The sequence below is a fragment of the Myotis nattereri genome (assembly GCF_964212035.1).
Source record: "Myotis nattereri genome assembly, chromosome: 1".
In the NCBI taxonomy this organism is placed as follows: Eukaryota; Metazoa; Chordata; class Mammalia; order Chiroptera; family Vespertilionidae; genus Myotis; species Myotis nattereri.
This window is the reverse complement of record NC_138075.1, coordinates 63,945,323-63,963,437: the sequence shown is the minus strand read 5'-3', so window position 1 is coordinate 63,963,437 and position 18,115 is coordinate 63,945,323. Positions and strand designations below refer to the sequence as shown.

The 18,115-nt window shown below is 44.3% G+C and overlaps 1 protein-coding gene across 1 annotated transcript in view; it reads left to right on the top strand.

Annotated features, from left to right (window-relative positions):
* Positions 1-8,775: 8,775 nt before the first annotated feature.
* Positions 8,776-18,115, top strand: part of SORD (sorbitol dehydrogenase) — a 37,543-nt gene continuing 28,203 nt past the window's right edge. Inside the window, exon 1 of the mRNA XM_081105384.1 lies at positions 8,776-8,950. Coding sequence (XP_080961510.1) covers positions 8,888-8,950 — 63 coding nt within the window. The 5' untranslated portion in view covers positions 8,776-8,887. The remainder of the gene's footprint in view (positions 8,951-18,115) is intronic.

Genomic DNA, 18,115 nt, shown 5'->3' with positions numbered 1-18,115 from the left:
GGAAGCCCTCTTCTACCCTCAGGTTGGAATTGGGTCTAGGAACCTATTTTAGATGACTTATTTTATAGATTCTTTTAAAACTTTGAAAATGTGGTGGTATGTATTTTTTTTTAATATATTTTATTGATTTTTTACAGAGAGGAAGGAAGAGGGATAGAGAGTCAGAAACATCGATCTGCTGCCTCCTGCACACCCCCCACTGGGGATGTGCCTGCAACCAAGGTATATGCCCTTGACTGGAATCAAACCTGGGACCCTTGAGTCCTCAGGCCGATGCTCTATCCACTGAGCCAAACCAATCAGGGCGGGGTTTTTTTTTTGTATTTTTTTTCTGAAAAATTGGCTAATATTTTTGTTTTAGTGGGTGACTTTATAACTTACACATCTAATCTTCATTTCTTAGGCATTATTTTATCTATATCATAATATGAACAAATAATGAAATTAGTATATTTGCTTTGCCTTCTCTTACACTCTATATAGCCCTCTTTTTGTTATAGATTTCTCATTCATCACTTGGTTGACTAAGTTCATCTTCTAGTAGTTACTTCAAGGAAGGCTCATAGAAACAATATTTCTTGAATTCTTGCATATTCAAAAATGTCTCAGTGTGCCATTTAACTAATTAATTTATTTATATTTTTTAGTTTGTTAATCCTCACTCGAGAATGTTTTTCCATTGATTTTTTAAAAAAATATTTTTATTGACTTCAGAGAGGAAGGGAGAGAGGGAGAGTGAGACAAAAACATCAATGATGAGTGAGAACCACTGGTCAGCTGCCTCCTGCATGCCTCCCACTGGGGATCAAGCCTGCAGGGTCCAGGCATGTACCCTTGACCGGAATCGAACCCAGGACCCTTCAGTCTGCAGGCTGACACTCTATCCATTGAGCCAAACCGGTTAGGGCTCCATTGATTTCTAGAGAGAGTGGAAGAGAGAGGGAAACACATTGATTGGTTGCCTCTGCACGAGTCCCTACCAGGGCCCAGGCTGCGGAGGAGCCTGCAAGCAAGGTATGTGCCCTTGACCAGAACCAAACCTGGGAACCTTTAGTCCACAGGCTGATGCTCTATCCACTTAGCCAAACCAGCTAGGGATCAGTGTGCCATTTTAAATAAACCATGGTTTGGCTGGGTATAAGATGTGTGGGTGACACTTATTTTTCCTGAGGACTCTTTAGGAATCGCTTCTTTCAATAACTATTGCTATAGGGAAGTCTAAGATAAGCCTGATTTTTTCCCCCTCCCTTATAAGCAACATGATTATTTACCTTGCTTTCCAAAGGATTATTATTTTTAAACTAGAGGCCTGGTGCACAAAATTCATGTGTGGGTAGGGTCCCTAGGCCTGGCTGGCAAGGCTTGGCTTTGTTGAGGCTTGGCCCACAACCTGGGCATGTGCTTTTGACCGGAATTAGCAGCGGAGAAGCCAAGCCTCTTCAGTCTTCAGTCTTCAGTCTTCAATCTTCAGTATTCAGTCTTCACTCTGGCCAGAGCCTTCAGTCTTCACTCTGTGCCTGCGTATGCAAATTAACCACCATCTTTGTTGGGTTCATTTGCATAGCCACTCTGATTGGCTGGTGGGCATAGCGGAGTGACACCAATTTGCATGTTTCTCTTTTATTAGTGTAGATAGAAGACTATTGATTGATTTGAGAGAGAGAGAGAGAGAGAGAGAGAGGCATTGATTTGTTGTTCCACTTATTTATGCATTCATTGGTTGCTGTTTGTATGTACCCTGACCAGACTGAACTTGTAACATTGGTGTATTGGTATAACACTAACCAACTGAGCTGCCTGGCCAAGGCCAAAACAAGTAATTATTTATCTTTGAAATCAAGCAAAAGCTTCTCAGTGTTGACCTTTTCATTTTCACTTTTCCTTGGACATAGTATGACCTTTTAATATGTAGATTCAAACATTTTTATTTTTGAATGATTCTATTGAATGATACATTGAAATTGCTTTCTATTCTGTAATTTTGGGCTGCTTCATAAGGGAATCCATTATGCAACACTGGATCTTTTTTGCCGGTCTTCCATATCTATAATGATATGGAATGATATGGATTCTCCTTTTAAACTTATTCATTTCATTTTACTTACTTTTCTCAATCCTGTCCTCTGTCTTTCACTGTTTTTGTCAGTGTATTTCTTTCTTTCTTTTTAAAATATATTTTTATTGATTTCAGAGAGGAAGGGAGAGGGAGAGAGAGAGAGAGAGAGATAGAAGAATCAATGATGAGAGAGAATCATTGATCAGCTGCCTCCTGCACATCCCCTACTGGGGATCGAGCCCACAACCTGGGCATGTGTCCTTGACCAGAATCGAACCTGGGACCCTTCAGTCCACAGGCTGATGCTCTATCCACTGAGCCAAACCGGCTAGGGCTGTATTTATTTCTTTATGATACTTCTGGTTTTGCTTTTATTTTTTTCAATTGCTTTGTTTTATTTCACTTTCCTTCCTGAGGTCTTCCAAGTTCACATTTCATTTTTTCCCCTAATATTTCACTATTGCTTCCCTAACTTTTTCTTTATCTCTGCTTTATGCTGTTTTCTTATAAAGGCAAACACATTATTGAACTTTCCTTCAAATTTATTTTTATTTATAGAAAAGTTGCAAGTACAATACAAAAAAGTTTATTCTTGCACTCCTACATTGATATATAATATTACTACCAGTTAATCCTTGGACCCTATTCAAATTTTACCAATTGCCCTAATAGTGTCCTTTATAGGATATAAATTCAATTCAGGGTCATGTGTCACCTTTGGTTGTTATATCTTTTTAGTTTCCTTTAGTCTGAAACATTTCCTCAGGCTTTCTTTGACTTCATGACATTGACATGTTTAAAGATTACAGACCAATTATAGTAGGGTGTCTCTCAATTTAGTTTATCTAATGTTCTCTCATAATTAGAATCTGCTTATGCATTGTTTTTTGCATGAATATCTCAGTAATAATGCTGTTTTATTTTCAATGCTTCCTATCAAATGGTACATGATTTCAATTTGTCCCATGGCTGATGATATTAACTTTGCTCACTTTATTAAGGTGGTATACCCAAGGATTCTCCACTATAAAGTTATTCTTTTTCCCTGTGTAATTAAGAAATGCTTTGTGGAGTAGGCAGTACTTTGCATTATGTAACTACTCATTCTTTGTCATACTTTTAATTGATTAGTTATTTTTTCTCAGTATGGTCTTGTGATTTCTTATTATATTCAACTGGAGGCCTGATGCATGACATTCATGCACTAGGGGAGGGGTCCCTCAGCTTGGCTTGTGCCCTCTCACAGTCTGGGACCCCTTAAGGGATGCCCACCTGCTGGCCTAGGGGATGTCCAGGGAGTGGGCCTAAGCCGGCAGGCAGCCAACCCCCAAGGGGTCCTTAGCACTGCTGTGCTCGCCAGCCATGAGCTCAGCTTCTGGCTGAGCAGTGCTCCCTCTGTGGGAGCGCACTGACCACCAGGGGGAAGCTCCTGCATTGAGTATCTGCCCCCTAGTGGCCAGTGCGTGTCATAGTGAGTGGTCATTCTGCTGTTTGGTCCATTTGCATATTAGGGTTTTATTAATAGGATAGGTTATAATCTGTTACTATTATTGTTTTTTTTAATGCTCAAAATGCCTCTGCTTTGGCCAGTAGGTCTCTTAGCTTACTCACTCCCTTGGCTTCTGTGTCCTTTGATGTGTTTCATGATTCTTGGAATGCCTATTCTGGCACAATAAGATTTACCAGGTTTACCTTGTACTTTTCATGTCCCAGACCTAAATAAAGTCATTTCTTTAAGGAGCCGTCATTCCTTGTAGTGGAGAATAGTATTTAGGAACCAAGGTTTAGGTGCTAGATATGCTCTTTGCTATCAGATATCACTGTTTCCAAACTCTTTCAGTAGACAGAGCTATGGCATTTATGTGAAAACACATACAGACATTTAGATCTACATTTATTTCTATCTTACATTGAAAAGCATGAGTTTACACTGATCTGTTCAATTTTATGCAACACCACACAAGCTTCATTCTGTTTTTTTCTTTCCATATTTGTACCTCCTTTTTCCAACAGTGAAAATCCACAATCTCATCATCCTTCATATATTTACTTATTTTATCAATCACCCTGTATGTACCAACCTCCCATCTCTGTAGCTCTTTCCTTATCTTAGCAAATGCTGTTTCTAGTCTACCCAGGTTCCTACACCCCACACTGGCCCTTCCCTGAAGTTATCCTCCTCATCATCCTCAGTCTCCCTTCCCTCACTACATTTCTTCCTGCACTCCTCCCACATTTCCAAAAATGTGAAACACTAGAAGACCTATGTGCATCCTTGAGTTGGGTCCCCTTGTTCACTGTGGCCCTGCCACACTATTGCCTTTTAATGACGGTCTCCACCCCCTCTAGGACTCCTTCAGCCTGGAACACACACACTCTCTCCCTTGCCTCACTGTTATGACTAACCAAAACTTTCAAGTACAGCTCATATGTCACTTTTGGGGGTCAATATTCCCTTGCTTTCAAGCTGGACTAGGATTCCCTGTTGCATAATTCATGATATCCTTACCTTTTTCTTCATATCCCTCATCATAATTATGGTTGTGTTGTAGGCAGTTAGACAGACATGAGCAGAGCAAGGACAAGGGGCAGGTACAGAAGGTCACCAGGATGGAAAGCCCCAGGTGCCTAGCAAAGCACAATTGATTGTAGGATGGGATCTAGCCCCCAGGGTGACTTTTCCTCCCCTAGCATATCACTGGTCATGCAATTTGGACCAGGATCCCCTTACCTTTCCTCCCTAGATATAAGATCTGTGCCTCAGTGTATTTCAGCTCCAGGCCCAGATAAGCAACAAAACCAGCTACAGCTGAAATCAGGACCAGCTGCATTGAATAATGACCCCCTGCCCTGGTGCTCCCCAATCAATCAGTGGAGACTACAACCCTGAATGGACACACCTGGAAAACTACTGAATATCTATTGAGATCTTCTATAGTGGTCGGCAAATTCATTAGTCAACAGAGCCAAATATCAACAGCACTTCTTCAAAATAGACTCGCCCAGGCCGAAAGCCGACTTCTGTGCATGGGCCACGAAGTTTCAATCGCACTGTACGTGTGCTCCCGCAGTGGTATTTTATGGAAGAGCCACGCTCAAGGGGCCAAAGAGCCGCATGTGGCTCGCTGACCACGGTCCTAGGACAGTGGTTCTCAACCTTGGCTGCACATTAGAATTGTTATGCCCAGATTTCAGGATCCCCAAAAAACCACACCAGGGAGCCAGCCGTGTCCGATGCAAAAGCATAAGAGTCTTTATTCGAGCTAGCTCGGCTCCCCAACCACACTCATCGACGCAACGGCAAGCCAAGTGGCAGAGAGAGAGAACTCTGTGGAGAGAGGTTTTATAGGGGGGTTGGAGCAAGGGGAGGAGAAAGGACTGTGGGCCCTGCCAATTGGCCAGGTGCAAGTCGGTGTCTTGTTACACAGGATGTGGTCATATCTATGGCGACTTCCCTTGATTGTCATTGGTTAGTTTAAAGAAGTCCTGGGTGTGGCTAGCAGAGGCTTGGGCTTCCGGGAAGAAGCCTTGCCGAGCGCATGGCCAAGGTAAGATGGAGGGCATAGCCCTTACCCTGGGGCAAGATGGAGGGCGTAGTCCTCGCCCTTTCAGAATCACCTGGGAAGCTTTTTAAAATCTTGATTTCTGGGCCTCATCCTCTGGAAATTCCGTTTCTTTGTTATGGGGTGGGGCCACAACATTAATAACAAAGAAACAGAATTTCCGGAGGATGAGGCCCAGAAATCAGGATTTTAAAAAGATTCCCAGGTGATTCTAATGTGCAGCCAAGGTTGAGAACCACTGTCCTAGGACCTCCCCTAAAATCTCCACCCTTAAAACCCTAGAATGGAGGACCCAGTGCAGTCTCCCTCCTTGTGCTTTTCCTCCCTCCTCACTCCCCAGGCACGTTACTGTTAGCTTATCACTCCCCAGCTCCAAGGCCCCTTCCTGTACTGCTGTAACTTGTTTCCTAAGCCCATTTCTCATAGCAATTACTTCTACCTCTGTGATTTACCAAATAAATGTTCTCTTACAATTTGGGTCTTGGCTCTGAATTCTTTCCTAGCCAGAATTCAAGTACCAAGGTTGCTGGTCATGCGGTTTGGACCAGGACCTCCTGACCTTTCCTTCCTAGAGATAAGATAATTGAATTTCTGTTATCCGTCTCCATGAGTAGGTGATTTAAGCTGTTTCCCCTCTAGTTTGGGAGAAGTGCAAACCATTATAGGTGGCTGCAAAGTGCTGTATAACTGTCTTAGGTTCCCTATTCTGCTTGTCTTGGAATTTTCCTAGCTTCTTACTATTCTGTGACATTATTACTAGTAGTTCCTCAGGGAAGTTCATTCATCTTATCCATAGCCTATAGTTTAACTTTCATTGGTAACATTATTTCCAAGGTCTGCAAGAAATCTCATGGTTGTTTTTTGGTTTGTTTTTTGTTTCTTTTGTTGTAAATAACTGGGTTTGGGTAATTAAATAGTTGATGACCAAATGGAGAAATCTGGAAATCAAGATTTCTTGTTAGTACATGGCATAATCCAGACCTGAAGTAACCCAGTGTCTATGATAAGATGTTCCCTGGGCTAAAGTCTCCCTTCTTCTAGATAAGTGACCCCAGAGGATATGCATCCTGTAAATTAATTTCTAAATTCCAAATAAGTTTTTATAGCAGAAATGTATTGACAACTTGTTGAAGTTGTTGTGGACGAAAGGGGTCGCATGCTAACCTGACAAGCTCAGGGGAGGCCTGCATGGCAATCTTGCAAACTCAGAGACCTAAAAACCACAAAGGATGGTCTGAAATTAAACGTTAACTAAAAGCAGTTATGGTGGGCAGTTATATCCTAGGCCGGTATTTTCACTGACAAGGTCAACCTTTACCTTAACTGAGCCTATCTGTCTTTTTGCATCTATAATAACATACCCTTTGAAATGCCTGGGTAACTTGTAACTTCCCTTTTTCTGGACCCCTTGGGGCACAACCTAATGTGCTAGGAGCCAGGACAGATACCACAAATTCCTTCATTATCATGTTCATTTTTCCTGCATCCACCTAAGTATGTGTCTATCATTTTACTTTTTACCCAATCCCAGAAGTTGTCCCCCCTGCCTTTGCTTTTTCCCGTCTCTCTAGTCTATCACCAATACTAGATTTCATGTAACCCACCTATGTACCTTTCCTTTGATTGCAATGTATAAATACAGATGTAACCCGCCATTCTCTGGAGCATTATCTCAATTCATTGAGGTTCTGCTTCCCGGCATATGTTGACAGTTTGGCTCAAATAAGCTCACAAAAATTCTTTACAGGGTTTGATGGTTTTTTACATTAACATTGTATTCCGTGGAGACGGTGCCTCATAGTGCTGTGCTGTTTGGGAAACGCAGGCAGCCATCCAGAGAAGCTGTGCCAAGCAGGCCACCAGCAGAGGCAAAGCCAGCATTTTATCCCTCATTCAGTAAAATGCCTAGAAAAGTCTGCTCCTCACCACTGTGAATGCTGGTCTCTGTTAGGAAATTATGTAGACATGACACAACAAGTTGTTTAAATACTATAATAACAACTTACATTTTTTAATATTAAAAATGTCAAATTTTCAAGAAACCTATCAACTTGCCCTTTGAGGTTCTAGAGCTTGATCCACATTCATCATCAAAAAAATTTTTGCGCTCCTATACTGTACAGAACATGTTACCAGGTTCTGTTTAAGAAATGAGGCCTGCCTGTCAGGGGGCCTCCAGTGCGTTGGGGAAGAATTGAAAGCACATGCTGGGTCCCATCTGTGGGCATGCAGTAAGTGCCAAACAGACTCACCTTGAAGGGCTGGAGGAAGGCCTCCTGGGGGAGGTAAAGCAGCTGGCAGAGTGTCTGGAAAAGAGGCTATAGGGAATGAACCCCTGAGTGCTGTTCTGAAAGGGGGGAGTTCGGCCTGTCCATTGGGCAGCTCTCTCTGGTTAGAATAAAACTTCACTGTTTCTAAGCGGAGAGAGGCTTGAAGGAATAATTTAGACAGAAATTCTGCTTCTGTCATAGGAAGTAGAGCCAGTGAGGAGAAAGAGGCTCACAGATTCCATTTCACAGCTGTTTCTTCTTTTTGAGAATTTTTACGAGTTTGAGTCAAGCAGAAGACATTATATGCCAGGGAGCAAGATCTCACATGCTCTCCATGTCACAGCTTCTCTACACTAATGGACCCGTTCACTCATTCACTCCTTCTTGCGCCAGGTGCTTTGCTGGATGCTGGAGACACCAGGCCAACATCAGTGAGGCGCCTGTTGGGTCTGCCCTGCGCTGTCTGCCCAGAGAAATTTTGGGCACGTCTTAAGTCAGGCAGCCTCCCTGGTATGGACAGACCCACAGGCCTCTCCTCAGATCTAGACTTCAGCTCTCAGCGTCTCAGTGCTGCTCCCAGAACCTGCCTCACATGGCGCGTTCCCATTCTTCTGCAGCTCAAGTTCGGAACACTGGTCCGGTGGCTGTTGCCTGTGCCAGCTGCTTTCAAGGCAGCAATGTCTGATTGGATGTGAGGCTGACAGAAGGTGTGCAGCAGATGGAGGCTGCGGACCTGCTTCCTCTCCCAGGGACCTCATCAGTCAGGGGCTCTAGCGAGGGGAACCCGGGGGGGGGGGGGGGGGGGGGGGCTGGCCCCTCCCACTAGCCCCGCCCAGGCTGTCAGGGACCAGGAAGCCCCGCCCCCCGCCGGGCTCGCGCCGCCTCGCTCAAGTCCAAACCCGGCCTCCAGCCTCCTACCCACGACCCTCGGCCGGGCAGCCGCCAGAACCTCCAAGCGTCCTGCGGACTGCAGCTTCCACCCCGGGGGGGAGAGCGACATGGCGGCGGCCAAGCCCGAGAACCTGTCTCTGGTGGTTCACGGACCCGGGGACCTGCGCCTGGTAAAACGGGAAGGGGAGTGGGGAGCCGAGCCCGACCCTGCCCTCTGGCCTTGGAGCCCAGGTGGGCCCGCTCGCCAGTTCCAGCGCGGCCCGGCCCTGCTCCTCGGTCCGGCCGCTGGGATCCTAGTTGGTTACCATGTTGGGGGGAGGGGGAGGGAGGCGGTTGGCATGTGATGCGAACGGCCGGGTTGGTGGCGCGCGCCTCCCGGAACGGAGCCCGAGGCCGGCACGTGGCTGGAGCCCGGGAAGGTTGCGAGGTGATTGCTAGTACACCTCGGTCATTGCGCTTCTCAGCAGGGATACCGGGAGGCTGCCTGACTTAGGACGTGCCCTAAATTTCTCTGGGCAGACAGTGCAGGGCAGAAAGGGGGGCCAGGGGGACATGTAAAAGCTGTAGAGCTCGTATTTAACCCCTTTTGCTTGGAGCTGATAAAACCTCCTTTGCAGGATTATTATGATCAGGAGAGTGCCCGGCACTTAACTAGGTACTCAGCTCCTCCCCGCTTTCCTTCCAGTACAAGCCTGCATCCCCAGGACTCCTGGCGTTCCCTGTGCCTCTGCCAGACTCCTGGGTCTTGAAAGTCTCCATATCTATAAAGCTCCTTTCTTCCTTACCTCCCTTCGTCCACTGGCTCACTTTCCAGCCTTTTCCCTTTCTGACCCTGCTCCCTGTCCCTTTAAAAGGATTATGTATATTTTTCCTTCACCCAGACCCTGCCTCTGCTCCTTGGCTCCTGAGGCCAAAGTTTAGGAGTTTGGGGAGCTGCAAAGTCAGCTCTGGGAGTGTGCCAGGGCTCCCTTGACAAAGTCCATCTCAGATGGGCTTAGGATGGCAGTGGGTAAGTGGGCCGGGTGCCAGCCAGCCCTTTCGCTAACATATCCTTCCCCCTCAAAGAGAACATGCTTCACCAGGATGGAGATTGGAGAGACTCAGCAGATTACTCAGCTGGGTGGGCAGAGAGGAGGAGGACACTGCCCCTAACCATCTGTCTGCTTTAGGGGATAGCCAGCCGTGGGCAAACTATGGCCCGCGGGCCGGATCCTGCCCATTTGAAATGAATAAAACTAAAAAAAAAAAAGACCGTACCCTTTTATGTAATGATGTTTACTTTGAATTTATATTCGTTCACACAAACACTTCATCCATGCTTTTGTTCCGGCCCTCCGGTCCAGTTTAAGAACCCATTGTGGCCCTCGAGTCAAAAAGTTTGCCTACCCCTGGGATAGACAGATGCAGCAACAATAACACAGTGTGAGGGCTTTGATGGAGGTCAGAGAGAGTAAAGCCTTACAGGGAAGGGCCCTTGGCCCAGGAAGGAGGTCCTAGAGATGGATGCTGCTTGAGCTGCTTGTTGAAGGTGTTGGTTTAAGAAACATCCAAAAAACATATGCCAGGGAACAAGAAATGAGATTTTGTGCTCTCTTGAGGGTGGTCTGCTTTAGGAGAGGTCCGAAAGGGGTGGATATATATTAGAAGAAGGGGGTCTGAAAGTGTATGTTGAAGGTGTGTTAACCTAGATGCATAGAAAGAATGGCCAGGGCTTACTTAAGGCAAAGATAAGCCTTTTACTAAAGAAGTTATAGCCCTGGCTGGTGTGGCTCAGTTGGTTGAGTGTAGTCCCGTGCACCAAAGGGCCCCGGTTCGATTTGGGGCACATGCCCAGGTTGTGGGCTCCATCCCTGGTGGTGGTGTGCAAGAGGCAGCCTGATGTTTCTTACATCAATGTTTCTCTCTCTCTCCTTCTCTTGCTAAAATCAACAAAAACGTATTTAAAAAGAAGTTATATACCTGCAGTGTGACTATTCACCATGACCTTCCCAGTTAGGAATTTAGGATCACATCACCCTGTGAGGTTACTTTCCATAGAAGTCCTTTTTCATTTACAATTTCCCCTTTTGGTCACGTATCAATCTGAAGGATGCGTTGATGACCAAACTTTTGTTCTGATGGTGTGGTCAGTCTCCCAGAGCTAGGAAGGCTTGTTCCTAGGAAGTCTCAGTATCTACATTGTCTTGACCATTGGGGACGGGGCAATACCATAACCATGGTATATGAGTTGGAGTGGAATTTTCCCAAAAAGGGAAAGGCAGGTCAATGGAAAGCAGTCAGGTCTTATGGCCTTTGGTTGTGAAAAAAAGCACTCTAGATTATTGCTGTTCTCTGAACCATTATGACCCAAGGTTTGCCTTCTGTCTCATTTTTCTGTGTTTGGCATCTAGTATAACATTTACATAAGCCATGAAAAGAGTATTAACAGTTATTTTACATATGTTCAGTAATCTTAAGCAGTGGAACTATATAGAAAAATCCAAAGGACAAGTATAGGTATTTGATGAATAACATTAGCAAACAGGTAAAGACAATCAAATAATGAATTATGAGTTCACTGCCAATCCATAGTTATACAGGCTTTGTCGATGTCTTGGGACAGCTGCCTTCCTCTGATGTCAGCAGCTTCTCATTCTGGAGGAGTCTTTGATGTCACCTATAGGCAGAGGTGCATATCAGAGACAGGGGTAGATGTCCATGGTTAGGCGCCTGGTAAGGTCCCTTTCAATGAAGTTGTAGTGTTTCTTTTATTTTATGTCCTTTCTAAACAATATCTCAAGTCTTTGTCTGCTGGGAGCTTGTTGTGAAAGCAAGCAGTTAAAAACTTGGCATTTGCTTGAAGTGACTTTTATCTATCAAACACTGGCCATTGTGTAAGATGTTAACTCCTACGTTCCTTCATCAAAGTCCAGCTTAAATGCACTATGATGTCTGGAGAAATGCAAAGCCCGGAAAGTGGGAAGTCAGGGAGCAGGGAAGAACCAAGTCACACTCTTGGGTTTCCCATAGCCTCCACTATTCTTTTTTTAAAAAATCACTTAACCTCTAGAAATATTTCATAGACATCGAAGTCAGTTATTAACATGAACTTATTTCTGTAAAACACAGATTAAAAAAAAAGACATGTCTGTTTTACTTAAATCAAGTAAGTTAGGCTGACTTTTATTTACTAAGGATTAATCTCAGATCACGTGAACTTCAAAGCATGAGTTAGTTTCTATATTTATGAGAATTTTAGAATACTCAGTCCTCACAATGCTTCACAAACTTTTATTTTTCCCCACTATGTTTTTTTAAATTGTGGACGAAGCATTTATTTATTTGTTTCAATGTGCTTCAGGCATGAAACAGCTCTGGCCACCAACACAGGCATCAAGCTAGGATAAACTAAGGACTATACATCTGCTTTGTCCTTGATTGACATAAGAGCAACACCACCAGTCAGGTGTCTCCTTGCCCATTGCCAAGGGGTCCTAATATGATTTTATTGATTTCAGAGAGAGATAGAGGGAGAGAGATAGAAACATCAATGATGTGAGAGAATCATTGGTTGGATGCCTCCTAAATCCTCCCCCCACTGGGGATCAAGCCAGAAACCTAACTGGGTATGTTCCCTGACCAGGAATCAAACCATGTCCTGGTTCATGGGTCGATGCTCAACCACTGAGCGACACTGGCCTGGTGCTTCACAAACTTTCTGAGATGGACCAATTTTATTTTTCTCTCTCAATTGGCCATGGGCCAGTTTATTTGTATTGCTACTTTTGGATGTTACAGTAATGTCAAAATGCTGTAAACATTTCTAAAGCTCCTGTTAGTTTATGTACATATTGTATCACATATCAATAAAAGTTCATTGATAAGATAACACTTATCTCCCTTATTCCTGATAGCCAGCTCTACCAGATTTTGGGCACAAGCATCTGGATAGGGAGAACAGGAACAATACAGTCCTCGTGTCCAGGGAGCTGAATATTATGGAGAGTTATCTATAGAATTTACATATACCTCTCCAGGCATTTGATTCAGGCCTGAATGTTTTATAATTAGCTGTATATGAAGAGAACAAGTTAAAGGGAAAATAATTTTAGGATTATGGGTTGATCTTTAATTATAAAGAGCAGGATCAAGTTTAAACATTAATGAGTTCCATGAAGATATGAGTTGTTATTATTTCTGTCTTCTGAATTTTGTCATACTATCAGCTTTCTTTCTTTCTTTTTTTAATTAAATCTTTATTGTTCAGATTATTACAGTTGTTCCTCTTCCCCCCCCCCCCCCATAGCTCCTCTCCATCCGGTTGCCACCCCACCCTCTGCCCTTACCCGCCCCCCCCCACACACACACTGTCCTCATCCATAGGTGTACAATTTTTGTCCAGTCTCTTCCCACACCCCCCACACCCCTTTCCCCCCTGAGAATAGTCAGTCCACTCCCTTTCTATGCCCCTGATTCTATTATATTCACCAGTTTATTCTGTTCATCAGATTATTTATTCACTTGATTTTTAGATTCACTTGTTGATAGATGTGTATTTGTTGTTCATAATTTGTATCTTTACCTTTTTCTTCTTCCTCTTCTTAAAGGATACCTTTCAGCATTTCATATAATACTGGTTTGGTGGTGATGAACTCCTTTAGCTTTTCCTTATCTGTGAAGCTCTTTATCTGACCTTCAATTCTAAATGATAGCTTTGCTGGGTAGAGTAATCTTGGTTGTAGGTTCTTGGTATTCATCACTTTGAATATTTCTTGCCACTCCCTTCTGGCCTGCATAGTTTCTGTTGAGAAATCAGCTGACAGTCCTAGGGGTACTCCCTTGTAGGTAACTGGCTTTCTTTCTCTTGCTGCTTTTAAGATTCTCTCTTTGTCTTTTGCTCTTGGGATTTTAATGATGATGTGTCTTGGTGTGGTCCTCTTTGGATTCCTTTTGTTTGGGGTTCTCTGCACTTCCTGGACTTGTAAGTCTATTTCTTTTACCAGGTAGGGGAAGTTTTCTGTCATTATTTCTTCAAATAGGTTTTCAATATCTCTCTCTCTCTTCTTCTGGCACCCCCATAATTCAGATGTTGGTTTGCTTGAAGTTGTCCCAAAGGCTCCTTACACTATCTTCATATTTTTGGGTTCTTTTTTCTTTTTGTTTTTCTGGTTGGATGATTTTTGCTTCTTCGTGTTTCAAATCTTTGACTTGATTCTTGTGATCCTCTAGTCTGCTGTTGGAACTCTGTATAATATTCTTTATTTCAGTCAGTGTATGCTTAATTTCTAGTTGGTCCTTTTTCATAACCTCGAGGGTCTCACTAGATTTCTTGAGGGTCTCACTAAATTTATTGGCAGTTTCTAGAAAATTCTTGAAAAACCTTAAAAGTGTGGTTTTGAACTCTATATCCTGTAGTTTGCTTTCCTCCATTTCTGTCATTTGTGACCTGTTTCTTTGTCTCTGCTTTTGTTATGCTTCCCTGTGTTGATAAAGTGGCTTTGTGTGCTAGGTGTCCTATAGGGCCCAGTGGCTCAGCCTCCCCAATTACCTGAGGTGGACACTCTTGGTGCATCCTTTTGTGCACAGTCTTATTGTAGTTAAGCCTTGATTGTTATAGGTATCACTGGGAGGAATTGACCTCCAGGCCAATTGGCCGTGAGAATCAGCTGTGTCTGCAGTGGGAGAACTTCTGTGCTGGAGACACCCTTTTGGGGCAAGACTTGCTTCAGTGGGGCTTTGGTGTTCACTGAGTCTGCCCCTTGAGTCCCTTATGGATCTGAGGAGTTGTAATCTGGATGGTCCCACTCTGACCACTGGGTACACTGGCTCTTGGATCTCTACGGAGATGCTAATTTAGCCTCTTCCTGAGGCTACCCAGCAGGAGCTATGGAGAGATCTGCAGATTCCTCTTCTTTGTTTGGGGTTTGGAGGTGCCCAGATGAGGCCCAGCTGTGAAGCAATTCAAGCTGCTGTGGGCCTTGGGCCTTCTTTGGATGTTCTGGGTCTCTCTGACCCAGCTGCAGTTTGTTAGGTAATTTTCAGATTACAAAGGGCCAGGCCTTTCATATGCAAAAACCTCTGTGCACAGCTTGGGTGGGGCAGGGTCTCAGGGAATCAACAGGGTGGAGCAAACAGCTATGGCTGATCCTCAGTCCTACCCTAAGAAGGCCCCGAGTCTCAGTGTCCCAGTAATCACTGCAAGCACCTCTGAGAGAAAGCCGCCCTCGAGTTCCGACTGATGCCAGACAGTCCAGTTTCTCCCTGTATGAGTCTGGGTCCCCAGAGACTCACCTGGAACTGGAGTTTAGAGCAGTCAGGAGCTTGAGATTCCCTCCCAATTGAAAAAGACAACCACGTCCTCAGTTGCCAGCCCTTTCCACATGCACCTCCGTACCTCCGCACTTTACTTCCGCACCTCCTCTGAGTCTCTGTGCTTTTCTCTTTCTTTCCAGAGCCAGCCTTCCTGTGGTTCTGGATGATGTCCATTTTGTCTTTTCATTGTATTTTTGAAGTGGTTGTGCGAGGCAGCAATTTCAGGTGTTTACTTATGCTGCCATCTTGGTTTCTCTTCGACAATCACTATCAGCTTTCTTAACATTTGTGATTCATTGTGGTTTTATTTCTCATTCTAAATAAATAACCATTTTTGTACCTAAAAGAAAAAATAATTGTCTAGCAAGTTCATGTATGGTTATGCTCACACATTTTGAATTAGGAGGAAATTATTTTTTATTTTATTTATTCATCACAGCTGAGGATTAAATAATCCTTTACCCATCCTGCATGGGTTCAGTTCTAGGTGCTGGGGAAGCTCAGAGAGGAAGGGGTCACCTTCCCAGCTAGTGGGGATAGAGAAGCCTTCTTGCAGGTTTTTGTTTCATTCTGAGTTCATGATTCATGCCTACTAGGCAGCCCACCTGGATGTCCCCAAATACCACAATCCCAACCTAAATCTCCCCCAATTCCCACGGGAATTAGGAAGTCATTCCAAATGCCTGTTTCCCCTCACTTCTCATCTCATGTGGGATCTTGAAGAAGGAGAGGGATCACCCAGTAGTGAAATGGTTCCTGGGAGGTAAGCAAATGAGCACAAAGTGAGATTGAGAATTCAGGAGGCTTGGAGCACTGACAGCCTGGGCTGGAGACTGGCTGGGTGGACTTTGGGAGCATGTCTGACCCTTCTACTTTGATCCCATTTGCCAGGACCAGTGCCAAGAACAAAGCCTCTTAGGACAAAATGGCCAACTGGGAAACCTTTGGATTTTCCTCCCACCCTTAAAACACCCTTTAGGCATTCTAAGAGAGGGAAATTGACGGGGCAGGAGAGCAAAAATAAGGCCTCCCGCTCTGCTTTCCTTAAGTGTGCAGGACAGCCAGCCAACTGGCTGACAGGAGACCTGGCAGGTGGGAGAAGGTGGGCTTTGAGGACCTGGGGCATGGATGACCACCTTCGAGCCATGCCTGTTGCCCCTCACTCTGAGGCAGGGGGTGTGGCTTTACATCTTATTTACAATAGATAGAATGAAGCCCAAAACATTGCTGGTGTCTTAACCTCACATTCTTTCATATCCTAGTCTTTATTTATTTTATTTTATTTTTATTTTTTAAAAATATATTTTATTGACTTTTTACAGAGAGGAAGGGTGAGGGATAGAGAGTTAGTAACATCGATGAGCGAGAAACACCAATCAGCTGCCTCCTGCACACCCCTACTGGGGATGTGCCAGCAACCAAGGTACATGCCCCTGACTGGAATAGAACCCGGGACCCTTCAGTCCGCAGGCTGACGCTCTATCCACTGAGCCAAACCGGTTGGGGCTATATCCCAGCCTTTAAAGGAGCAGTCAAATTCTCTAGTAGTGACATGGATACAAGGGAAACACAGCCCGACTGGGCGTGGCTCAGTGTGTGTCAACCTATGAACCAGGAGATTGTGGTTCAATTTCTGGTCAAGGCACATGCCCTGGTTGTGGGCCCGATCCCCAGTGGGGGCCAGATGATCTCCGATCAATGATTCTTTCTTATCATTGATGTTTCTCTCTTTCCTTCTCCCTTCCTCTCTGAAATCAATAAAAATATTTTTTTAAAAGAAAGAAAACAAGGGAAATACAACTTTTCTCCCAAACAATAAAAGCTTTGCCCTTTCAAAAGGAAAAGGACGAGGTTGTCTAGAGCTGGTTCAACCATACTGGGAGCTAATTATAGGAAAAGAACTTTGGTTTTATTTTGTAACAAGCTGTCTATTTACTCTGAGTTGGGCACTCTCTTTTATGATTATCTTCATTAAACAGAGGATGAAATTCAGGGCACAAAGAGGTTATGTAATTACCCCGAGGTCACAGAGCTGGTGGCAGGGAGCCTGGGTTTGTACATGGACAGGCGATTCTAGGGTCTGCACTGCACCACTCAGGTTGGCTGGAGGAGGGAAAAGGCACTTTCTTCTGATTTCTTCTCATGTTGAGACCAGTGCTACACCCCATGCAAAATATACAAAGGGTGTGACCTCAGATGTTCCGGCAGAAGTAGAGGAAAGGGGACCATTAAGATATATTTAGAGCCGAAACCGGTTTGGCTCAGTGAATAGAGCGTCGGCCTGCGGACTGAAAGGTCCCAGGTTCGATTCCGGTCAAGGGCATGTGCCTGGGTTGCGGGCATATCCCCAGTAGGAGATGTGCAGGAGGCGGCTGATCAATGTTTCTCTCTCATCGATGTTTCTAACTATCTCTCTCCCTTCCTCTCTGTAAAAAATCAATAAAATATAAAAAAAAAAAAAAGATATATTTAGAAACATATTTAGGCTAATTTGAGAAACTATATTTAGGAAAGGCAAGATAACATTTAGGATGCTAGAGGCACCTGAGGTGATTACATATTCCCCCAGTATTTCCATGATTTATTCAGGTGAGGGGGGGGGAGCCGCGGGGGAAGAGGGTAAAATGGGAAGACCTCAAGGGGATAGAAGGGAGAATATGTATGTGAACTGTTGCGGTCCAGCCCCATCAGGTCCAGGGGTTCCCAAAGGTGTGGACGGAGTCGGCGAAGAAGGAAGGACACAGAGGCAGCGTTCAGTTGATCAGCATGGTTGGGTTCTCTCTTTATTGTTCTATATCATCTATATTTATACTATTTGATACCATAAGTGTGCCTCTATAATTACATCATGGTATGTTTCGGGAAACCTTCTACAGTTCCTAGTTTCATTTTCATAATCCTGTCTCTATCTAGTTCTGTTGATTTTAATAATGTCTAGGTTAATCTCTGTGTTCCATTATAAGGGCTATTCCAAGGTCCCTATTCTACTGATCTACTGATAAGCTACGAGGAAGTGACTGAAGGAGATTATCCTACCCAGTAAA